Source organism: Notechis scutatus, chromosome 6 (assembly GCF_049901735.1).
Source record: "Notechis scutatus isolate UNSWTSFEM ecotype Mainland chromosome 6, rNotScu1.2, whole genome shotgun sequence".
In the NCBI taxonomy this organism is placed as follows: domain Eukaryota; kingdom Metazoa; phylum Chordata; class Lepidosauria; order Squamata; family Elapidae; genus Notechis; species Notechis scutatus.
The window spans coordinates 33,955,617-33,977,502 of NC_142014.1; the positions used below are offsets into that span (position 1 = coordinate 33,955,617).

Genomic DNA, 21,886 nt, shown 5'->3' on the forward strand with positions numbered 1-21,886 from the left:
AGCAAATAGGTCGAGCGTGGTGTTCACCACTTTAAGAAAGCATAAACAAGATGTGCTAAACTGCAGTGAACAAGATTTGCATTCCTCATGTTCTCTCTTTAGCATGCTCTTGATGTGACCTCTCCATTCAGATCAAACTCTTTCAATAACTAGAACTTCCAGGAGTCTGTAGCTGTTCAAGCAATGTGCATTTCTGAGCTTTGTTTTGGTATAAATGTGGAATGTATTGATTTGATATGTCATAAAACAAAATAAAGCCGAGGGATGCAGGCAGACAATAGTATTTGGAGTTCAATACTGAGGTTTACTCCCAAAGAATCCTTCATTCTGGAAAGGAATAGTTAAGTCTCCGTGGAAACTCCTTGTTCTTTAGCCTGAAAAGCACAGTTGATAACTCTGAGTCATTTTACAAATTTAAATTTAAAAACCAATTGAGTTTGTTTTATGAGAAATTTAGGTATTACAATGGTACTGAAAAAAGCATACTTAGAACCAGGGGTGGGATTCTACAGGTTCTAACCTAGTTACTAGAACCGGTCGTTAACATTCTAAGCAGTTTGGAGAACTGATTGTAAGAAGAAATTACTGGCCTAATCCTGTAAGGAAGGCAGGAAGGAAACATTCTGGTGTTGCTTACAGAAACTGCCTCTCCATTAACCCTTATTACATCCTTGGCAGGACTAGACTTCCTGTCTCAGGAACTTTTCTGGAGTTTTTTTCCCTTCCTTTGCTGGTACTGTGTGGAGTGACCATTCAAAGTTACAATGGCACTGAAAAAAGTGACTTATAACCATTTTTCACACTTATGACTGTTGCAGCATCCCCACAGTCACAAGAGGCCAGGAGAGGAGATGCATGCCTTGATGTGAGTGATGTTGAGTTGGCCACGCCCAGCCAGTCACATTACCACCAAGCCATGTCCACCAACTAAGCCACACCCACAGAACCAGTTGTTAAAAAAATTGAATCCCACCCCTGCTTAGAACCATTTTTCACACTTACAATTGCTGCAGCATTCCCATGGTCACATGATCAAAATTTGGATAACTGGTTCATATTTATGACAATTGGAATGTTCTGGGGTCATGTGACTACCTTTTGCGACCTTTTGACAAGAAATGGAGAAGTCAGATTCACTTAACAACCATGTTACTAACTTAACTACAGTGATTCACTTTACAACTGTGGTAAGAAAGGTTGTAAAATGGGGCAAAATTCACTTAACAACTGTGTCACTTAACAGAAATTTGGGGCTAAATTGCACTTGTAAGTCAAGGACTACCTGTACAATTTGACCTCTTAAGTGCTCTTTAATATTTTATTTCCTTACTATTTTTTATTCTTGGTTTAAATTCTGCATGACCATGACTGTCAGAAACATGACATATGGAAAAGTAACTTTCTTTGTACACCTCCTTAGTGACTGTATCATTTCATCATAAAGTCAATAAAGAAACTCTTAATTAGTCAGATGATACCCTTAATGAAATGCAAAGTATAGGAATTCAGTGACAGCTTGGTCATCTCATGCATATATGATCATTGTATTAGTTTAGTGATAAGTCGAAAGAAAACCTGTTTTGCTGCTATTTTCTGCATCATTAACTTCAGCCATTTTCAACACATTGATTACTGTTGTGAGCTGGATAGTGGTTTATCAAGATACAAAACTGTCACTAGGATTTGGACTTTCATTATGACACTTGACAGCACAGGAAAATGAATATAGATCAAAGGTTTTTTATTATTAATTTATATATTTATACTGTATCTTCCTTTACTAATAAAGTGGTTATTTCTAGACAATATTTATGAATATGTCACTGTTTCACTGTTTTTTTTAAAAAGAAACTTTGCAACTAATCTAGCTGTTTTATCTATTTGCAGTAAATGACCACAAAGTAGATATAACGCTAAAATAACCCATGGAAGCAGGCTCAAATGAGCAACAATGCCACTATTTATAATTGCCAATTAAAATTATGTATAAGAAAAAAAGAGAATGAAATGAAACAAAGAAAAACAAGAAGAAAAATAAAATTAAGGTAAAAGAATTAAAGGACTAAGACTAAGAAGCCTTGTTAGGTTCATAACTGCCAATAATAACTTGACAACTCTGTTTCTAATAGCAGATTCCAGTTGGCAAGAAGGAAATAAACCTCTTCTCCTTCACCGAAGACTTGATATCTATTTGGAAGTGGTATAAGTTTACCAGCATGTACAGTACATTCTCATAGAAGAGGCAATAAAAATACATGCACTAACATCTCAGATTAATTTTGGTCACAAGGATAACTTCCCTCATTAAATGGAATTTTATGAAGCCTCCACCCAAGTATAGAATATTAAAGCAAGCCAAAAGGAAGGTGGATCAAACAAGATTTAACATATAATTTAAGAGGCTAAAGGTTTTCCAGAAAGGAACCCATCCATGTATATTGCCTGTAGTGCTCAAGTCTGTCCATCATGCAATATCAAAGACTTTCAAAATCATGTTGTTGTCCTCCTCAACAATAACTTATTTTAACTTTGAGGGAAGTTATTTAGTTTGGCTATCATATAGTGAGCTGTCCATTGAATCCCTTGAATCAAAGAATAAAAGGTAAATGAAATCATGTAGCAAATAGTTCATTATCAGTCAGTCTGTAGTCTTCCTATGGTTCCAAATGCCCATTCCCACAGGATATTGGAAGTTGGGAGTCATAAACTCATCCCACTGCTGGCTTGCATCTTGGATAGATATAAAAAAGCCTACAGTGTCTTCAAAAATAATGTATTTGAAAGTAGATAAAAAACAAAATCTGCCTTTTGCCAAGGATATGTAAAGAGACATAGAAGGCTTCTTTTTTTGGTCAGAACTATATCTTAAAATGGTAATCCAGAATGGCTATTTGCAACTACACTGCCATACAGTAGGTATGAAATCTTGACTTACAACTACAATTAAGCCCCAAATTTATGTTATTAAGTGAGACATTTGTTAAGTGAATTTTGCTCCATTTTACAACATTTCTTACCATAGTTATTAAGTGAATCACTGCAAATTGACAACTTAGTAACCTGGTTGAATCATTTGATGGTTTCCCCATTGACTTTGCTTGTCATAAGATTGCAAAAGGTGATCACAAGACCTTGAGACACAGCAAACATCCTAAGTATGAATCAATTGCCATACATCTGAATTTAAAATTTTTTTTTTATTGAAAATAAATATTAAAAATATTGAACGTGGTGGACTTTCTTTGACATACATTTCAGTCTTTACATTTTACATTAGAAAAGATCAAAAGAAAATGTAAACAATTATATACATACATACACACACACACACACACACACACACACACACATTTAGGCTTTGTACCATTTTAGATCTTATTGTTATATCTCATTTCTATTTCACCTTAAATTCTAGTTTCAATTTTATGAACTTCCTTTTAGTCTCTCCATATGTAGAATTTGTTCCATACTTTATAGTATTCTGGTTTATCTTGTTCTTTCAATTCTAGTGTCAAACTATCTAATTCAGTGCATTGAAAAATCTTATCTATTATAGCATCATCATTTGGAATTCCTTTTGTTTTCCAAGTTTGGGCACATAGTATTCTTGTTGCTGTGATTACATGTATAGTTAAGTAAATGTCTGCTTTGCTAAGGTTCTCTTTTATTATTCCCAATACAAATGTCTCTGGTCCATACCCAATTTGTAGTCCCAACATTTCCTCTAGCCATGACCAAATTTTATATCAGAACACCTGTGGGTTTTTTTGCAGGCCCACCACATATGGTACAAAGTACCTCGTTCTTTCGAGTTTTTCCAGCATATGGACGATTGAGTACCATACCTTTTTGCTAATCTGGCCGGTGGGAGATGCCACCTATAAAATATCTTGTACAGATTTTCCTTAAAAGAGGTCGCTAGCATAATCTTTTTGTTTTGGTCCCAAATTTGCTGTCTAGGTTTATACTATGTCTGAGGTCTCTAGCTCAGGTTAGCATTGATTCTTTAACTTGTTCTTCATACATTTTACAGTCAAATAGACATTTATAAAGTTGCCAAGCATCTGAATTTTGATCACTTGATAATGGGGATACTACAAAGAATATAACTGTGAAAAATAGTGATAAGTCACTTTTTAAAGTGTCATTGTAACTTTGAACAGTCACTAAATGAACTGTTGTAAATTGAGGACTTGTAGTTGAATTAATTGTTTACTTAGATCCATATATTACATGTGCCTAATGGTATAGACAGGAGTGGAAGCTGCACATGTAGTTTCTGAAATAAAAAGGGAACTGATCCACAGGAGTGATACTACTATACATCCTTCTTATTGTAGCAGGAGAACTCATTTTCTTATGCTCATACCACTGTTACTGCAGTATTTTAAAGAGGTAGGAGTCTGTGTTTCATGAGACATGCATTACTTTTTGTGCTGAGAATATTTGTTGTTAAATTTTTCTGGTTAAAAATCCCCAATAGTATTTCGAAAACAGCTTTGAAGTACGTAGTAGCTAGACTCTGTGTGTGTGTGTGTGTGTGTGTGTCTGTGTGTCTGTGTCTCTCTCTGTGTGTGTAGACACATATATATGCATACGTATATACATATTTTCTTGTTTTGGCTTCCTGCTTTGGTTTAATTTTAATTATGTGAGAAAAATAGCTCAACTTCACTATTCTATATTTCATCTGTTTCCAGGAAAGGAAGATTCAACCTAAGATTTTTGAAAGTCTATGTAAGATCTTTATATCTCTGGAAGTTTCCCCAATTTCTTTTTCATAGTCACCTAAATAACATTATTTTAATATAAGAGGTTGAAAGGGAGAAATAAAATTTTGCACTAACTTCTACTTTTCTGAGCCATTATGGACCATTAACTTTTTAATTATCTTAATACCTTCACAGAAAATCCAGTAATTATTCTAATGTAATGATATTACAAGCCCTTAAGATTTTATGTGACACAACTCTACCTCATAAAATATGTACTAAGGTGACTGCATGCTGAAAACCCTGAATGGATAGAATTTAATTTTTGTTGTCCCAGTTTCACCCATGTAATTCTATTTTATACAACAGCACAACTGATAATGGAGATTTCTTTTATCATTCCACCAAGAATTATTGGAAAGTGATTTAGTAACTAGATAACTTTTGACTGCATAGTCCCAGGACCATACAAAGAATTTTCTTTTATTTAAGCAACAGTCAGTCTGCTAAAAGCATCTAGTTTTCAGATATCCTGCATATTCCATAAAAGTAAATATAGTTCTAAAAAATGCCAGGGAAAGGGAAGGCACATCCATCAGATTTTCTAAATTGGAGATGACTTTCTAGTAGTTATTATCTTGCAAATTACACATGAGCTGAAAATCAAGTTATCAGGAAAGTAGATATTGATTTCATTTGAAATTCTGCATATGTGTTTGTTACACACCCATTGCTAGTGTAACTAAGACCATCCACCTTACTGCTGTTCATCGTTTTTTTCTTTCCTTCCACCTTTCCCAGCATTACAGCCTTCTCTATGGAGCTAGTTCTTCACATAATGTGTCTGCAGTAGGATAATCTGAGCCTTCCTGTTTGTGCTTCAAGTGACTATTTTGGGATAAAAAAAGGAAGAAAGAAACCTCTTTATTATAGCAATAGCACTTAGACTTATATATACCGCTTTATAGCCCTCTCAAAGAGGTTTACAGAGTCAGCATATTACCCCCAGCAATTTGGGTCCTCATTTTACCCACCTCGGAAGGATGGAAGACTGAGTTAACCTGGAGCCTGGTGGGATTTGAACTGCCAAATTGTAGGCAGCTGGCTGCAGAAGTAGCTTGCAGTACTGTACTCTAACCACTGCACCACAGAGGCTCCTTCATTATGACTAAAATATCTTACTAGTATAAAACTAGTCAGCACAAGAAACCTAGAGAGAAAACACAACCAGCTTTTGGGAACTACTCAGGTCATCAATTGTGGAGGAAACAATTGCAACTCTCCAGATGTTCTCCTTTGTCATATAATAGGAGCACAACACTCCTCTGCCAGTTGTTCAAAAACACAATACTTTTTGAAGCTTCTTCGTGAGCCTGGAAAAAAAAAGCCAATTCATTTGACATCTCAGCTTTACTTAATAGTTTCGTGTGCTATGGTTCCAAATAATTTTCAAAGCATGCACAAACCTACTTTTTGTTTTTGCAAGTCCCTGTAGAAATCCCTTGATGTCACACGCTATGTGCTACTGTGAATGCAACCATGAATGCATTACTAACTTGCCTTATTAGATTACTACTATAACAGACTCCTAAAGGGTTGTTCCGTGCTCATGAGGAAGGTATGTAGGTGATGTGGAAAACTGATACACAGACCAATGGCTGGGAAAAGTATAAGAAAGAAATTTAAAATAAACTTATCTTGATTTTGTTAATGCAAGATCAGATAGAGAGAAATTTGGACAGACTTTCAAGTCTCTGTTATTGTACACTACAATAAGTAGCATTCCTGGAATCCAGTTATGTCTGTTTCTTGATCTGACTTAACTCACAAGGCTGATAAGATTATATATAAACCAATAAAGGATCTATTTATTTAAATGTATTTAAAGCATTTATTTGTGCAAATGTAATTTAAAGAGTTAACTATGGTAGATCTACTTTGTTTTTACTCTCTTCTTCCTTCTTTTAAACAAGCAGAATTCTATTAAAACACAAGTTTCTCTATAGTTTGGGCAGATCTCTATTTAAAGGTATTTAGAATGGCTTCTGGAAATAAAAATAATCTCTTTGAGTCATGAAATGGATTTATATGTGTTATGTTTTGTTTTTGCTTTTTTTCTTTCTTATCTCTTTATGTTGGATAGTTTATGAATATTTGATTGTTTTATTCCAGCCCAGCCAGTGGCACCAGAGATTTCATGCCATACATCCCATTTCCTATGCACTAGTTTTAATAAAATGTGTTTGAACTCCTAATCAGCAATTTCAAGTATATTTGCTTAGAACAGAGGTTTATTGAAATCAGCAGCACTTCAAAGGACATACGTTTAAGTTTCTTTATTTTAACTCCATGCATCATTCTGTAAATAGTTTGTGAACAGCAGCAATAAATAAACAAGGAAGGATAAATTTAAAGACTATAATGCTTTCAATTTGTTTATGAAAGTTCAGGGAATAACTTGGTCTTTGATGAAAGTATTTCATTTTAAAACTGCTTTGAAGGTACATAGAATGGTACAGACCAACTTGGAATGCTGGACGTGTCCAAGAAGAAAAAGACACGAAAATGAAACACATGGTGATTATACAATGTTTGTCATAGTGCTAAGAATTTATAAATGTCAAAAATAGAATGTTTGGAAATTCAGTAAATATATATGTAAGCACCTATAGAGTAAATTGGGGACGGATAGATACTTTTCAGATTTTCTGAAATGAAGAGCAATACAAAGGAAATGTAGGTGGCAATTTTAGTCCATTTTCAAAGTTAAATGTCTTCTAATTACAGATTTAATAGCTTGTCCAGAGATGAGACTTTCCTTGTCTGCAGGCACTCATATCATTTAGAAAACTTTATGGCCAACTCAGTATTACATTTTAATTTAATTAAAATTTCAAACAAATATATAGGTAGTTATTGGCTTACAACTGGTTACTTAGTGACTTTTTAAAGTTACAACAGACCTCCCCAGAGCTACTTACAACCCAGTTTTGAAGTTTCAATGGATATACCCTACCACAGTCATCTAATTGCATTTTGGGTCTTGACAACCAGCCCACATTTACACTAGGTTGTAAAATTAGTCAGTCAATTTCGGACCCTCTTCATGACCAGCATGATTTACCACTATAAATCTGGCCACATTTAGCATTGTAAGTCAGAGACTACTTGTATTCAACATCTTTTTGTCCTTCTTTCACTTCAGATACAAAATAGAATTCTCAGCCATAAATGGATTACATAATATTTTATAGAGCAAAATAACAACAAAATCATGCATTTAAGTATGCTTTTCATGTATTTTTTTAACTTTTTTCCAAAGAATTTGGTTTTGAGACCCCATTCTATAATGACTACAGATTTGCACACAAAACAGAAAACATGTTTTATTTTATTTTTTGAAACCTAAAACAAATAGTCCCATTCAAAGCAATCAAAACATTTTGAGCTGGTTACATAATTCCAGAAGAAGACTCAAAACAGTTCGAATATTCTGTGAAATATTTGAAATAATGGTCATAACAGATAGTGGAACTCAAGACAAAATCTTGTTTTTTGCTTTGCTACAAAAGTAAGTGGGTGGCTGTTTGTTCTCCTACTGGACACCTAATATTAAATGACAATTTTTCAAGAAAGTGATCTTTAGAAAAATATTTAAAAATAGTTATGGCAGAACTGAAGTGATCACTGATTTTGTTAGCAAAAAAGTCCATACCTTTGGCCCCATGAATTTGCTATCAGTATTTGGTTGATATGGAAGAAAAAGTGGCATTTTTGCTCATTTATGCTCTTTAATTTATGTGTTCTATGTCGGACAAACAGTGCAAAATTGGGAATTTTCTGATTCCATATTTTCTGATTCCATTTTGGATATATATAATGATATATAAATGATATAATATATCCAATATATTTAAATATATAATATATCCAATATATTAATTCCAATATATTAAATTCAAATCTCATTTTAAATTGTATTTTATCCAATTCGATTTTAAATTGTTTTTATCAGATTTTAGTAATTATTTCTGTCTGGAACTCACTTTTATATGGCCCAAGGGCTACTCAATAAAGTAAACTCAAATTAACTCTAGGCTGAATTGCAGCTCTAGAGTTTTCAGGAGTTATTTGTCTCTGGAAAAAGTAAGCTATTTTCCTGCATTTTGGAGCAGGAAAAGAAACACACTATTTTTCTACTCTATTTCATAAGCTTCTTGCTAACAAAGCAGTGTAAGAGTTCATGTCTTTCTTCATCATTTCTTCTTAGAATGACCTCTGGTCTGGGCAGAATTCTAGCATACATCCAAAGGTGATCAGACAAAATGATAAATTTGCTATGTTCTTCATGAATAGGGACCAAACACAGTTGGTACAAAAAGTCACCCTAGGAAACAAAACAGCAAGATCTTATTCTTTTATTTATGAGCTATCCAGGGAGACAGGCTGAGTTTGAGTGTTTTCATGTGCGAGAAGCCTTCAAACAGAAGCTGTCAAGGATGCTTTACTGCATCACAGAGCAGGAGGTTGAACTTTATGATCTCGAAGTTCCTTTTTCCTAGTATTTTGATGCTATGGGAAGGAAGGAAGGAAGGAAGGAAGGAAGGAAGGAAGGAAGGAAGGAAGGAAGGAAGGAAGGAAGGAAGGAAGATGTATTCTATCAGGCTTACATAAGACCAGCAGATTTTTTTGGAATTTTCTATATTGGATTCCATTGTTTCTGTCCCTATAGGATTGGTCAGCCCAGCAGTCACTTAATTAAAAGATTGTTTCAAGTTTACTAACTGTATTTGTTAAAATAAATACATTAACCAAATAAACTAAAATATATATAAAATCACAGTTTATACAGTTTCTATAGAACTAGACTTAGTTAATCTGTCAGCTAAGTAACATGTATAGTTTTGGAAAATAGATCCAACAAAGATGGAACAAAGTGGTGTAAGGGTGGATGGTGCTATTTTTGTAGACAGGTAATAAATATCATTCTGCTTATGGGAATGCCTGGATTAAAAACAGATAGAAATTTACATTTCTAATATAACAAATTAATTACAGTGATGGCATATTGCAGGAACAATGAAAGCAATCATAATTGCAGGAATTCCTGCCTCAGGCTTTATGACAATGTGGAGGAGTGAATGGGATTATAGAGTAAATTCATAATACACCTCTAGAGATTCTGCATTCTATTGTCATACTCCTGAATTGTAGCATAAAAAACTTAAGATATAACTTCATTCTCTATAATCATAAAGCTGCATTCTAATCATAAACATTTCATTAAGGAGACTGACATTTATACACAGTGAGGAAAACTAACACACAGTGAGGAAAACTAAAACTTTATATATGTAAAACCAATATACAAAGATTTTCTGCAAAGGTATATTCACCCATTGTAATTTGGTGACCAAAGGGAGAATGAAACAACATGACAAACCAAAACTTTGTTTGGCCTTTCTTTTAGCAATTGGTTTTGCATAATGATGCTATCTATATACAAAGTAGATCTTCTCCTGTTCTGCATATGTTTTATTCTTTAAATACTTAAGTAACTGGAAGTAAGCAGTGATAATGGTAGTGACATCAGAAAGCACATCTGTGTTCTCAACTCTCCTTTATAGATAAACATGTGGAAGGAATGCTTGGTCCAGAGATCAACCGTAATGGAGCAACCTTCATCAGTATATCTAACATCCAAATAATAATAATGATTGATAATAATTCTGATGTAGTCATAACCAGCCAGATAGAAAGGAAAAGTATTATTTTTAATTGTTTTAGTTAGAATAAAGTTCCCATGAAACCAGTGGATTTTTCTATGTATGTGTGTATATTCTTTCAGCCCAGAATTCCCCATCTCTACTAATTCATTTGGAGATGTCAGCCAATTGAGAGAAGAGGATTATTGCTGCAGTGCTTTTGAAAAAAACCACAGATGGGACCCCTCATTATTGCTGGTGGCTCAAAAGACTTCAGACTGTCACTGGCTGATATGGAGTTACTGATACAGTTTTCAGACATCACTTCAATTCATCATCCAATTTTGACAATATTCTCTTCAATGTCTAAGTAGTCCTCTTATCAAGCCTCCACAACTCCAACATGGAATTGCTTTATCCAGGTCTTTAAAGCAAATACAAATAAGTAAAACAGAAAAGAAAACAACTCAGATAAGGCAAAAAAGCCCTTCATACTTATTTGCTCCAAAATTTATCTCTGCTTCTTAGTTCTTGACTTATGAGATTTAAGCTAGGACTAAAAGTTATCTTTTCCATGAAAAATGGGCTTTTAGATCACTTAGATCTTATTGTTTACTGACAGTTCTACATTGCATTTCTTTTTATCTTTCTATGAATTTATGTAGATATACAAATTATTACATATAGTAATACTGTATGTACAAAATACAATATTGAAAAACATGAAACAAAAACATCTGGTATGATTGAATATTAAAAGATCATAATTTGCAAGAAATCTTTTGTTAAACTGAGGCCATATTTATATTTATCAAATATAGTGAAAACCACTTCTTGAATGTGACTGTTGAATAAATAAAGACTCACCTGATCAAGAATTGCAGGAAATATATTTTATGCCTAATGACAAAGATTATATAATAAAATATGGTGAATATTTAATACAGAATTCTGAGAAAACAGACAATGTGACAGGGAAGATATGGGAAATACTTTACTTTTCCAGATTAAAATATAATCAGGAGATCTATAGAATGCTAGCCAGTGATTCAAATCTTTGGCTTCTAGTCTTTGGATACAGCCTACTAGCTAATACATTTGATTTTAATATGGTAGGAGCACTAAATTATTAATCCAAGAATGGATAGCTAAATCAATGAATTCTTAATTAAAGTCAAATCTAATTCATTTTTTAAATTCATGTTTCTGATCTTGCCAACTTTTTGGAGTGGATTAACAATAAGATAAATTGGCTATGCTTCCTAGATTAAACTTTTATTTATTTATTTATTTATTTATTTATTTATTTATTTATTTAATTTGGTTTGTCAATTGCTTACAAGAAAATAGGTATAAGTAAAAACATAGTTATGAATACATGGATACATATAAGAAGAAAAAAAAGAAAAAGAAACAATAGGACAGGGACAGTAGGCATGTTGGTGCACTTATGCATGCCCCCTACAGACCTCTTAGGAAAGGGTTGAGGTCAATAGTAGACAGTCTAAGGTTAAAGTTTTTGGGGTTTGTGGAAGAAACCACAGAGTCAGGTAGAGTATTCATGACATTGACCACTCTGTTGCTGAAGTCGTATTTCCTGCAATCAAGTATGGTGCGATTAACCTTGAGTTTGTATCTATTGTTTGCTCTTGTATTGTTATGGTTGAAGCTGAAGTATTCATTGACAGGTAGGACATTGCAATGTATGATTTTATATACTATACTTAGATCGGACCAAAGGCGGCATAGTTCTAGGTTGTCTTGGTCTAGAATTTCAAGTCTGGTGGCATAAGGTATTCTGCAACGAGTAGAGGAGTGGAGAGCTCTTCTTGTGAAATATTTCTGGACTTTCTCAACTGTGTTAATATCAGATACATAATGTGGGTTCCAGTTTGATGAGCTGTATTCGAGTATTGATCTAGCAAAAGTTTTGTATGCTCTAGTTAGTAGTGTAATATAACCAGAGAAAAAGCTACGTAAGATTAGGTTAACAACTCTTAACACCTTTTTGGCTATGTAGTTACAGTGGGCTCTAGCACTTAGATCATAACAGATGAGTAGTCCAAAGTCCTTGACAGAGTTTGGATCATTAACAAAGTCTTGACAATTCAGCTTGTATTTTATTTTCTGATTTTTTTTTTTGCCAATATGAAAGAGAGAGCATTTATTTGTTGAGATTTGCAGTTGCCATTTGTTTGACCATTCTGATATATAGTCAAGGTCTTTTTGAAGGGAAGCAGTATTATCTGTGGTGTTGAATAGCTTTACATCGTCAGCGAAGAGAATGCAGTTGCTCTTAATATGATCACAGAGATCATTTATGTAGAGTATGAAAAGAGTTGGTCCTAGAACACTGCCTTGGGGGACACCACTGTTGACAGGTCCAGAATTTGATAGGACGCTCCCAATTTTGACCATTTGTTGTCTGTTTGACAGGAATGCTTCTATCCAGTTATGCAGGTGTTCAGAGATACCATAAGATTTTAGTTTTACTAGTAGTTTGTCGTGTACCACCAAATCAAAGGCTTTACAGAAGTCTATGTAGATTGCTTCTATTGCTTTGCCCTGATCGAGTTGTGTAGTCCATATGTTTATGCAGTGTAAGAATTGCAGATTACAGGAGAGTTTTTTTTCTGAAACCAAATTGTTTATTAGAGAGTAGGTTGTTTGTCTCTAAGTGGAGGATGATGGATTGGTTAATAATTGATTCCATGATTTTACAGGTGATGCAGCATAAAGAGATTGGTCTGTAATTTTCAGCTAGGCTGGGGTCTCCCTTTTTGAAGATGGGGATGACCGTGGCTTGTGACCATAGTTTTGGCAAGGAGCTGGTCCTGAAAGATTTTTCAAAGATTATGCTTGGAGGTTCGGCTATAGCAGTGGATATCTTTTTTAAGAAGTAGGCACATATTCCGTCTGGTCCAATAGATAGAGATGGTTTTAGATTGTGTAGTGCTTTTTCAACATTGTCTTCTGTAAAATCGATATGTATTAGATCATTGTAGGAAATACTGGGCATGATCCATTGCTGTTTACAAATACTGAGCCAAAGAATGTGTTAAAGATGTTGGCTTTAATGGTGTCGTCGTTGCAGTCTTTACCATTAGGTCCTATCAGGTGGGATAGACCTTGACTCTTTTAGTTTGTTGTTTACAAAATTATAAAAAGCGTGGGTGGAATTGATGCGTAGAAGGTTTTCCTCTTGTTTAATGTGATAATTGGTGCATTCAGTCTTTATCTAGTGGCATAAATTTTTGTATCGGCTTTTGAAGTTGGCAGCATGACCAGATTTGTTTTTTGGCCGGAGTGATCTCTTTTTGGATTGAAGTTTCCTTATTGTTATCTGTTTTTTTTGGGGGGAGTTGTTGGTACATATAGTTTGATGACTCTTTTGACTTCAAGTAAAAATATGCTGTAATGGTCTTCAACAGTATTGCATCCAGTGAATATAGATTGCCAATCAAGGGATGAGAGATCATTGTCTATAAGATCATAGTTGCCTTTTTTGAAGTTATAATTGGGGATTACATCATTGTGATGATTTTTGTGTGGGCATATGTTGAGACAAAAGTCAGTCATATTGTGGAAGAGGGTTCTTTAGTTTGTATTCCATAAATTAAATTCTAACTATTGCAGAAGATGAGATCGAGGCAGTTGTTAAGTCTAGTATTGTTGGTTACTAGTTGTTCCAGTCCCAGATTTGTAGCAACATTGTAGAAGGTTGCATGTATGGGTTCAGTTGTACATTCGTTTTGGGTCCAGTTAATATGAGGTAGATTGAAGTCACCAAGAAAGATAAAAGCATGTGGGCAGGATGCTGCCCATGTTAGTAGTGAATTTAGCTTGTTTACATGTTCGATGTCATAATCAGGGGCTTTGTAACATAGTAAGAATCGAAATGTGATATTTAAGGATAATTCACAGATGATGGTCTCAGGAAGAGCAAGCTCCCGGGTAACTTGGATGTTTTTTAGATGTAAGGACTTTTTATAGAAGATAGCAACAACACCTCCTCTACGAATTTCACGATCTGATCGGTAAACATGATAGTCTCTTACTGTGGTAATGGAGTCAGGGAGAGATGCATTGAGCCATGTTTCACAGACAAATATGATGTCAAATTTAGCCATATTTAGTAAGAGGAGAAATTCAGGTATTTTATTCACAAGACTTCTTGCATTGAGTAGCTTGCATTTAAGGCTAGCAGAAGTTGGAATTAAGGTAGTTAGGGGCATGCGTGCCTAGTCTTGGGTGATGGTGGATTGGTTGAGGTAGGGTTGTGGTTAAAGGTTAAAGCTGAGTTTCAGGTTGTGTGACTTACTTTTGATACAGTCAGCACGGTAGTCAATGTACAGGTCCTTCTCTCCATTGTCTAGATGTTTTTTGAGTTTAGTGTGGAGTACACAGGAGCGGGCACGTTGTTGTATCGTTTGGTCAGGGCGAGAACGGAGGTTCTTATGGTTGGTGTTGCTTTTGGCAAGTGAATTTATAGTATAAATGAATTTACATTTGCTTGATTCATTTTTGCATATGACCCTGCAGAAGCGTGGGGCCACAGGGCCATCTCTGTTTTTGAGCTCTCGGCCAATGTGGGAAATGCCAAGTATTTCATCAGGGGAGATGGTTGATGCTTGATAATCACTGATGATGTTTTGGACAGTTGTGATGTCATCATTGTCATTGATGTTCTCTAGACCAAATAAGATGGCATTTGGACGTTTCCATTCACGCTCAAAAGCTTCTCTGATGAGGATTGGGATATCATTATTTGTCTGATTTATGTTTTTTTGGGGGATTGGGTTGTGGATTTGGTTGTGGTTGTTGGGTAGAGATGTGGTTTGTAGCTATTGGATGTTCAGGTTTTTGCGTTGTGTCTTTTTTTTCAAGGTTGGATAATCTTTCTTTTAAAGTGTCCAGGGATGCTGCTATGGTTTCAAGGGATGTTATTTGTGTTTCTATGGTATCAATTCTTTCAAACAGATCCAGTTTGGGTCTGCATGATTTGCAGAGATATGGAAACTCATTGGATGATTCTAGGTATTGAATCATTTGCTCGGGTAATCCTGAGAACATAGAGAACATTTGATGGAATTTTCATTATCCTTTAAAGTTTTATAGCATTTAAGGCATGTGCAAGAGTCTTGTGGTTCATTGGTGGGGATTATTTTCTCTTTAGGTTGTGGTTTGGCATTGGATTTTTTTCTTGGCATGGTAGGTTTGTTAAGATGGTACGTTGATTAAATTACTTAATGAAACAATTTTCGGTAATCAATATAGCCAATATCACACCAATCAATCAATTGCAATAATCTCTCTAGTCAAATAATTTTGCTAAATAACAATCAGCCTAATCAATTAATTACACTAATTGCTAATCAGTTAATTACACTAATCACACTGTTCAATTAAATTCACTAAATCACTAATTTTACTAATCAATTAAATTACATGAATCTTGATCTTTTAAACTAATCAGTAATCACACCATTTGCACTAAACACTCTAATCACACTAATCAATTAAAACAATAAATCAATTAAACCATTAATAAATTATTTTATAGAAATTGATTATCTAATCATTGATATAGGTAATGATGTAGAAAAGTTGTAAGTTTTGAGGTAATGAATTCATCAGTGTTTGATTAAAGTAATGAGGTAGTATTGAGAGTCTGCAAGGAAAGGGTTAATTGTTTTACTAGCAGCTGTTATTTACTGGGTGGGAGGAATTTATTGGTCTGATGGCTGCTACTACTACTCTGTAAACAATAGGCTGTAACAAGATGTTCAAAAGCACGCTGGGTTATTGAAAGAGAGCAAAACTCGCTGAATTAGAACACTTTAACTATAATCAATATGTCTTTGAATAAGATTGTTTTCCAATAGTTTCTCAAAGTTCTTCAAGTTGAGTAGTAGTAAAAATACAGTCCAGAAATTTGGGTTAACCAATCCAATCTGTCCTTTACTTTTAAAGTTACTTCTAGCTGCAATATCTTTTTTTTAAAACTAAATCTGATAGTCACTCCCGATCGTTAATTGCAGCTAATTTCCTCCTTTGAGCCCCACTTTCCAAGGAAAATTCCACTGCAGAAATTGGAGTGATTCTTACCAAGACTAAACACGCTGTTATAAGATCTTTCCTTTCTTTTTCACTTCCGTCTCAGCTGCCTTCCTGGCTTCAATTCAGCCATGCTGGTGGTTCTCTTTTAAGTTCGGATGGAGGGGTTTTCTTTGGGTCAGTTGAGGAGACTCTCCTCTCCTCGTGACCACCGAAACGTCCCTCTGCCTTAACCACCCGTCCAGGGTGACTTTCGGCTCCTAAATCGGGGGGAAGAGAGAGAGAGAGAGAAAGAAAGGCAATATAAATAGATATAATAGAAGGAACCCATTTAATATTGTGAATTTGCTGTCCCAGAAACACCCTAGAATGATTTCCTAATGTTGGGTGATTCCTTCAATATCCCATATGTGGTCACCAAAATTTGATTGTAAAATGGTCAAATTACTAAAACTGCAATTTTTGCATGATTTGAAGGTTGCAGGCATTTGAAAACTGTGAATGGGGGGATGGGGAGGGCAGCTTCTATAATACACTTTCATTCCCATTTTAAGCCCACCAGCAATTCTTCACATAATGTAGAAAAACAATTTGAAAAATTGTGAAAATATTATTGATTGATCAAGTTTCCTATGATTCATCAGCAGAACAGAAGCTCCTGATCCAGAAAGTCTCTGTCCCCACGCATCTGAAATGAAAATTTTAGGCTACAGTAGAAAAACTGACCAAGTAACTGGTACAATTTAGGAATACTAACAGTGGATCATGTAGCCTTACAAAATAGCTGCCATGAAGCTTGTTTGTTCATATGATGGATAACTATTGACAAATCACCCATTGACAAAAAGGCAAACCAGTGTAATGGCTTTCTGCCTTCCCATCTAGTATGCTAGAATAGTCTTTCACTGTTTAATGTATTGTTTTTTAAAAAATATGGATAAAGGGACACAGTATTGCTTTGCAGCTACAAACAAGTTCATTTTTTATATGTACTAATATGGCCAAGAAGCAGTATTGGGGAAATTGTGTTGATTATTTATGAATACAACATTTCAAGAAGCATTTGGCCCATGTAAGTAGTGACCACAGTAGCCTTAAAGAAGAGTTTAAAATGCAGGAATTCAGGTCACTTGTATTATAAAGATGAACCTTCTGTAAACCCAAACTACAGTGTAGGTTACTTAATTTTCTATACAGTAGTGGAAATATTAAGATAGTTCTTTGTCTAGAAGGGGAGAGATTAATGTAAAGCTTATGCCTTAGATAATATCAATGAATTTCTTGTAAAATCAAAAGCAATGTTTGACATTTCACTTTATTCTAGAGTCCTTTTCAGGGCTAGCTTTAAATGTTACAATCAATGCTTTGATTTCTTTTAACCCATTCCTACTTTAATGTAATGGATACAAATCTCAGAATGATAATACTGCTACATTCTGAGAAAGCAGAACACAATGAAGAAAGTTTTTCAAATGTGTCTGACAACAAGCCAGTTTGGATATTTAGCACACCCATTTCAGCTGAGCATTCTTCATGCCAATCAGAGTGGTTTTATGTACAGAAATAACTAAACTTATTTTGCCAATCTGTATGTTGAGATGCAGCTAGGTCTGTCTGTCACTCCTTTGCCTGAAGAAAGAACCACTCAGGTGGATCACTGAAGGAGCAAATAAAGAAAGATTCATTTTCTACCATCCCAAGCCCTTGTGCTGCCTAAAGCAAATCCAAATGTACATGCCGCTCAAATCAATATTTCTTTGATTCACATACCTTGTCTTAACTTAAGCATCTTTACCTAGTTGTAAGTGATCCTTTTGGGTAGAAAGAATGGCAAAAGAAAGGGGAAGGAGAGCCACAGCTAATAAACCTCATGCAATGGGAAAAAACAAAGAGACATACTGCCAATATCTTATTTTGCCTGATAGACAATAAGGTCTTTGATGGAACACTTCTCAAGATACTAATAGAATTGTTCTACCCTGATTCTAGGGGAGGAAAAGTGGCCACAGACACATATCTCATAGTGTTGTATGTAACCAATTGCTTTCTCCTCCTTCATAGAAGGCTCCAGCATACATAAATTGGATTCCCCTAGTGTACGCATGCTTATCTGATGTTGTGGCAGTAGTGAGTTATGTTAATAAGCATATAGTGAATGTTTTGTGGGCTAAGCACAAAGTCTTTATTTCATTCACTGAAAAGATCCAGCTTCTTTTTTTAATTTTCAGAAAATAGCTCAATATTTGTTTTTATTTTCCTGTCCACAGGCCCTGTAAGCAGTATTTTGGTGAACAAATATGGCAGTAGGCCAATCATGATTGCTGGGGGGATACTGGCTTCATTTGGAATGATTGCCTCTTCATTCTGCAACAGCGTCTTGCAACTTTACATGTGTATTGGTGTAATTGGAGGTAATATAACAGTATCTTTTTATTTGTTTTTCCTGGTGTTCTCCTTCAGCACACATCTTAGGATTCTGTTTCTAATTGATTGATTGGTTCATTCCTTCCTTCAGATTGGGATGTTGTGGGTTTTGCATAACTCTTTCTGCAATGTTTTCCAATTGCAAGAGAATAATTTATTGCTTCAGGAGTGGGATTCAAAATATTTTAACAACTAGTTCTATGGCCGTGGCTTAGTTGGTGGCCGTGGCTTGATGATCATGTAACAGGATGGGCATGGCCAACTCGATATCACTCACATCGAGGGGTGCTTCTCCTCACCTGGCCTCTCATGACTGTGAAGATGCTGCCACAGTCGTAAGTGTGAAAAATGGTCATAAGTCTCTTTTTTCAGTGCCATTGTAACTTTGAACGGTCACTAAATGAACTGTTGTAAGTCAAGGATTACCTGTACAAAAATACAAGAAGCTTCTTTGCTTGCAAAAAGCTGCCCCAAATACCAATCATTAGATTAAAAATACCTGTAAGCCAGAGTTACAAATCAGAGCACTTTGAGAAATTAAAATAGTTAAAATGCAGTGATAATTATCAGCAGCCAACTCTTGCTCATAAAGTGAAACCTTTTAGCAGAGAGGTCATTTAAGCTCTCCAGAAAGAGCACACCCCGGAGAAGCAATTCTTAGATCCATTTGCACCACTTAAAGACACCAGTTGGTTTCACTCACCTCACAAGATATCTGAAGGAAATCATCCAGATTTAAGGAAAGATCACATATCCCCAGAAAGGCAGTAATAAAATCAGTGCCAAGCTTGCATCCTACCTCTTGGAATTACACCCCCAAAGGACAGTGCAGATACCATTAAAGCAGTGAAGGAAGACCCCCTCCCCAGATTAAAAAAGAAACCATGAGGTAGGAAAAAATTCAAACACAATACAAATAATTAAATCACAACAGTAGCTGTTGCTTGTTAAACCAATTACTAGAACAAATAGACCCAGGAACTAGCCAGATTTCTCAACCCTGCTTCTTCTCAGGAACAGAGATTAATCTTTTTCCTTCCAAATAAAGCTGAATAGGGAAAATTATTCCATCACTAAACACAGGATTAAACGTCACCAATCTCAGAATTAAACTTCACCAAAAACCAATTTTAGACCAAAACTCAGAAAGAGTATGTAAACTCACATTTGAATGTCAATCTTTCTAGCAAGCCAAGAAGCCTTGCTGAATGTCACTCATCTTGGTTCCTTGTCATTAAAAGCTTCTTTCCGGCAGCTCTGCTTCTTTATTCAATTATTTCTTCAAAGTGCTAATCATTGCATCCCAGCTGGAAGAACTCCAACAGGGGAATATTTCCTCCCAACAGCAGTGTAAAAAGCTTAAAACAACCCTTCCCCCTTAAGAAAGTCAAGCAAAGTACCAGCAAAGGAGGAAAAAAAACTCCAGAGAAGCCCCAGAGACAGGAAATCTAGGCATACTGCCAATAAGGGTTAACAGAGAGGCAGTTTCTGTAAGCAACAACACCAGAATGTTTCCTTCCTGCCTTCCTTACAGAATTAGCCCTGTAAAAACAAAAACAAAAGGAGATTTCTTCCAACAATTGGTTCTCCAAACTGCTTAGAAAGTTAACAACAGGTTCTAGCGAATAGGTGAGAACCGGTAGAATCCTACCCCTGGATTGCTTCCTGGAAGTATTTATCATAATCATCAACTTTTAATTTTATACAGTTTCTTTTAGCTTCTCATTATTCTACTTCAGGTATCCTGACAAAGAATTCACAGTTTAGATAACATGCCAAAATACCCATTTTCCTTTACCAAGATATAAATTTATTCTAAAAGTGGCCTATTGGGGCATTTGAAGAAAAGGTAGTTCTAACCAAAAGTTTTGAAGCAAACTTAAAGGAAATGAAACAATGTACTGAAGCCCAAATATAACACATACTATATTGTCCTTAATAGAATTTCCTTTTCACTGAATTCTCAAAGGTAAAGCATTGATAGCTTTATAAATATATTCAAAAGGATATTTTTTTTGCTGATCAGCTACCTTCTGGACAATAGGAGCAACCTGTTTACCAATAGTCACTGATCTACATATGATGATTATTTGACCATGATTGATAATTTATGTATACTGTATATATGACATTATAGTTACAATTTTTGTGTCATTCCAAAGTCACCATTTAGGAAAGTTGGATCATAACCAGTTCCAAGATTCAGCTTAAACTGATTTCCTTTTAAGCAATTCTTGCAGTACATTCAACTGTTTAGCCTGTAGATACCAACTTCAGCCATAGTGACTTGGTTGTCTGAAACACCGTAGGAGGAATATAGTTTAAGTCAATGCAGAATACATTTTAGGATACTTCTCTATCCAAAGAAAGATCTATAACAACTCTGATGACAATTTGAATTATTATTATGACAATTAGAATTAAAAAATAAAGTTGGCTTACCAAATGATAGGGCATATTATTAATATATAAGCCAAGCAAAACAAAGCAAAACTTGTTTCATTATCACAAACATGTGTTTTTTCATAAAATTGCCTTTAATAATAAAGGGTGGTAGAATAGGGAAAAAATGTTCCCCCATTTTTTAATGTCTAATGATATATAATGATATATGGGGTCAGTGGACTGTTTCCATGCTTGGCCCAGTCCCTTCAGCTCTACCTGGAGAGATCCTTGTATCTGCATAGAGAAAACTACTGTGTATTTCCAGACTTCATGATGAAGACTAGGTGTTGCATAGTGTAATTTGCTTTGTAATAGCCCATGTGTATTAATTATTTGAAGCTTATTTTATGTGTTCCTATTCAAACCTAAGTAAAGGATAAAACTAAAGGCAGAGGATTTAGACTTCTAAAATCTGCCCTTTTAATAGAAAAGTGACATTTAATAACTCCTGTGCAATGAAGCAAGAGCAAATTGGAATGGAACATAGTGAAATATACAAACAGTGTCTTCAAGGTCTTGTTATCATTGTCTCCCTATCATTCT

The 21,886-nt window shown here is 34.9% G+C and overlaps 1 protein-coding gene across 2 annotated transcripts in view; it reads left to right on the forward strand.

Annotated features, from left to right (window-relative positions):
- SLC16A7 (solute carrier family 16 member 7) overlaps nucleotides 1–21,886 on the forward strand; it is a 93,580-nt gene that overhangs the window by 66,556 nt on the left and 5,138 nt on the right. For both annotated transcript variants that reach the window (XM_026667835.2, XM_087967938.1), the window contains exon 3: nucleotides 18,742–18,885. In XM_026667835.2, the coding sequence (XP_026523620.1) occupies nucleotides 18,742–18,885 (144 nt within the window). The remainder of the gene's footprint in view (nucleotides 1–18,741; nucleotides 18,886–21,886) is intronic.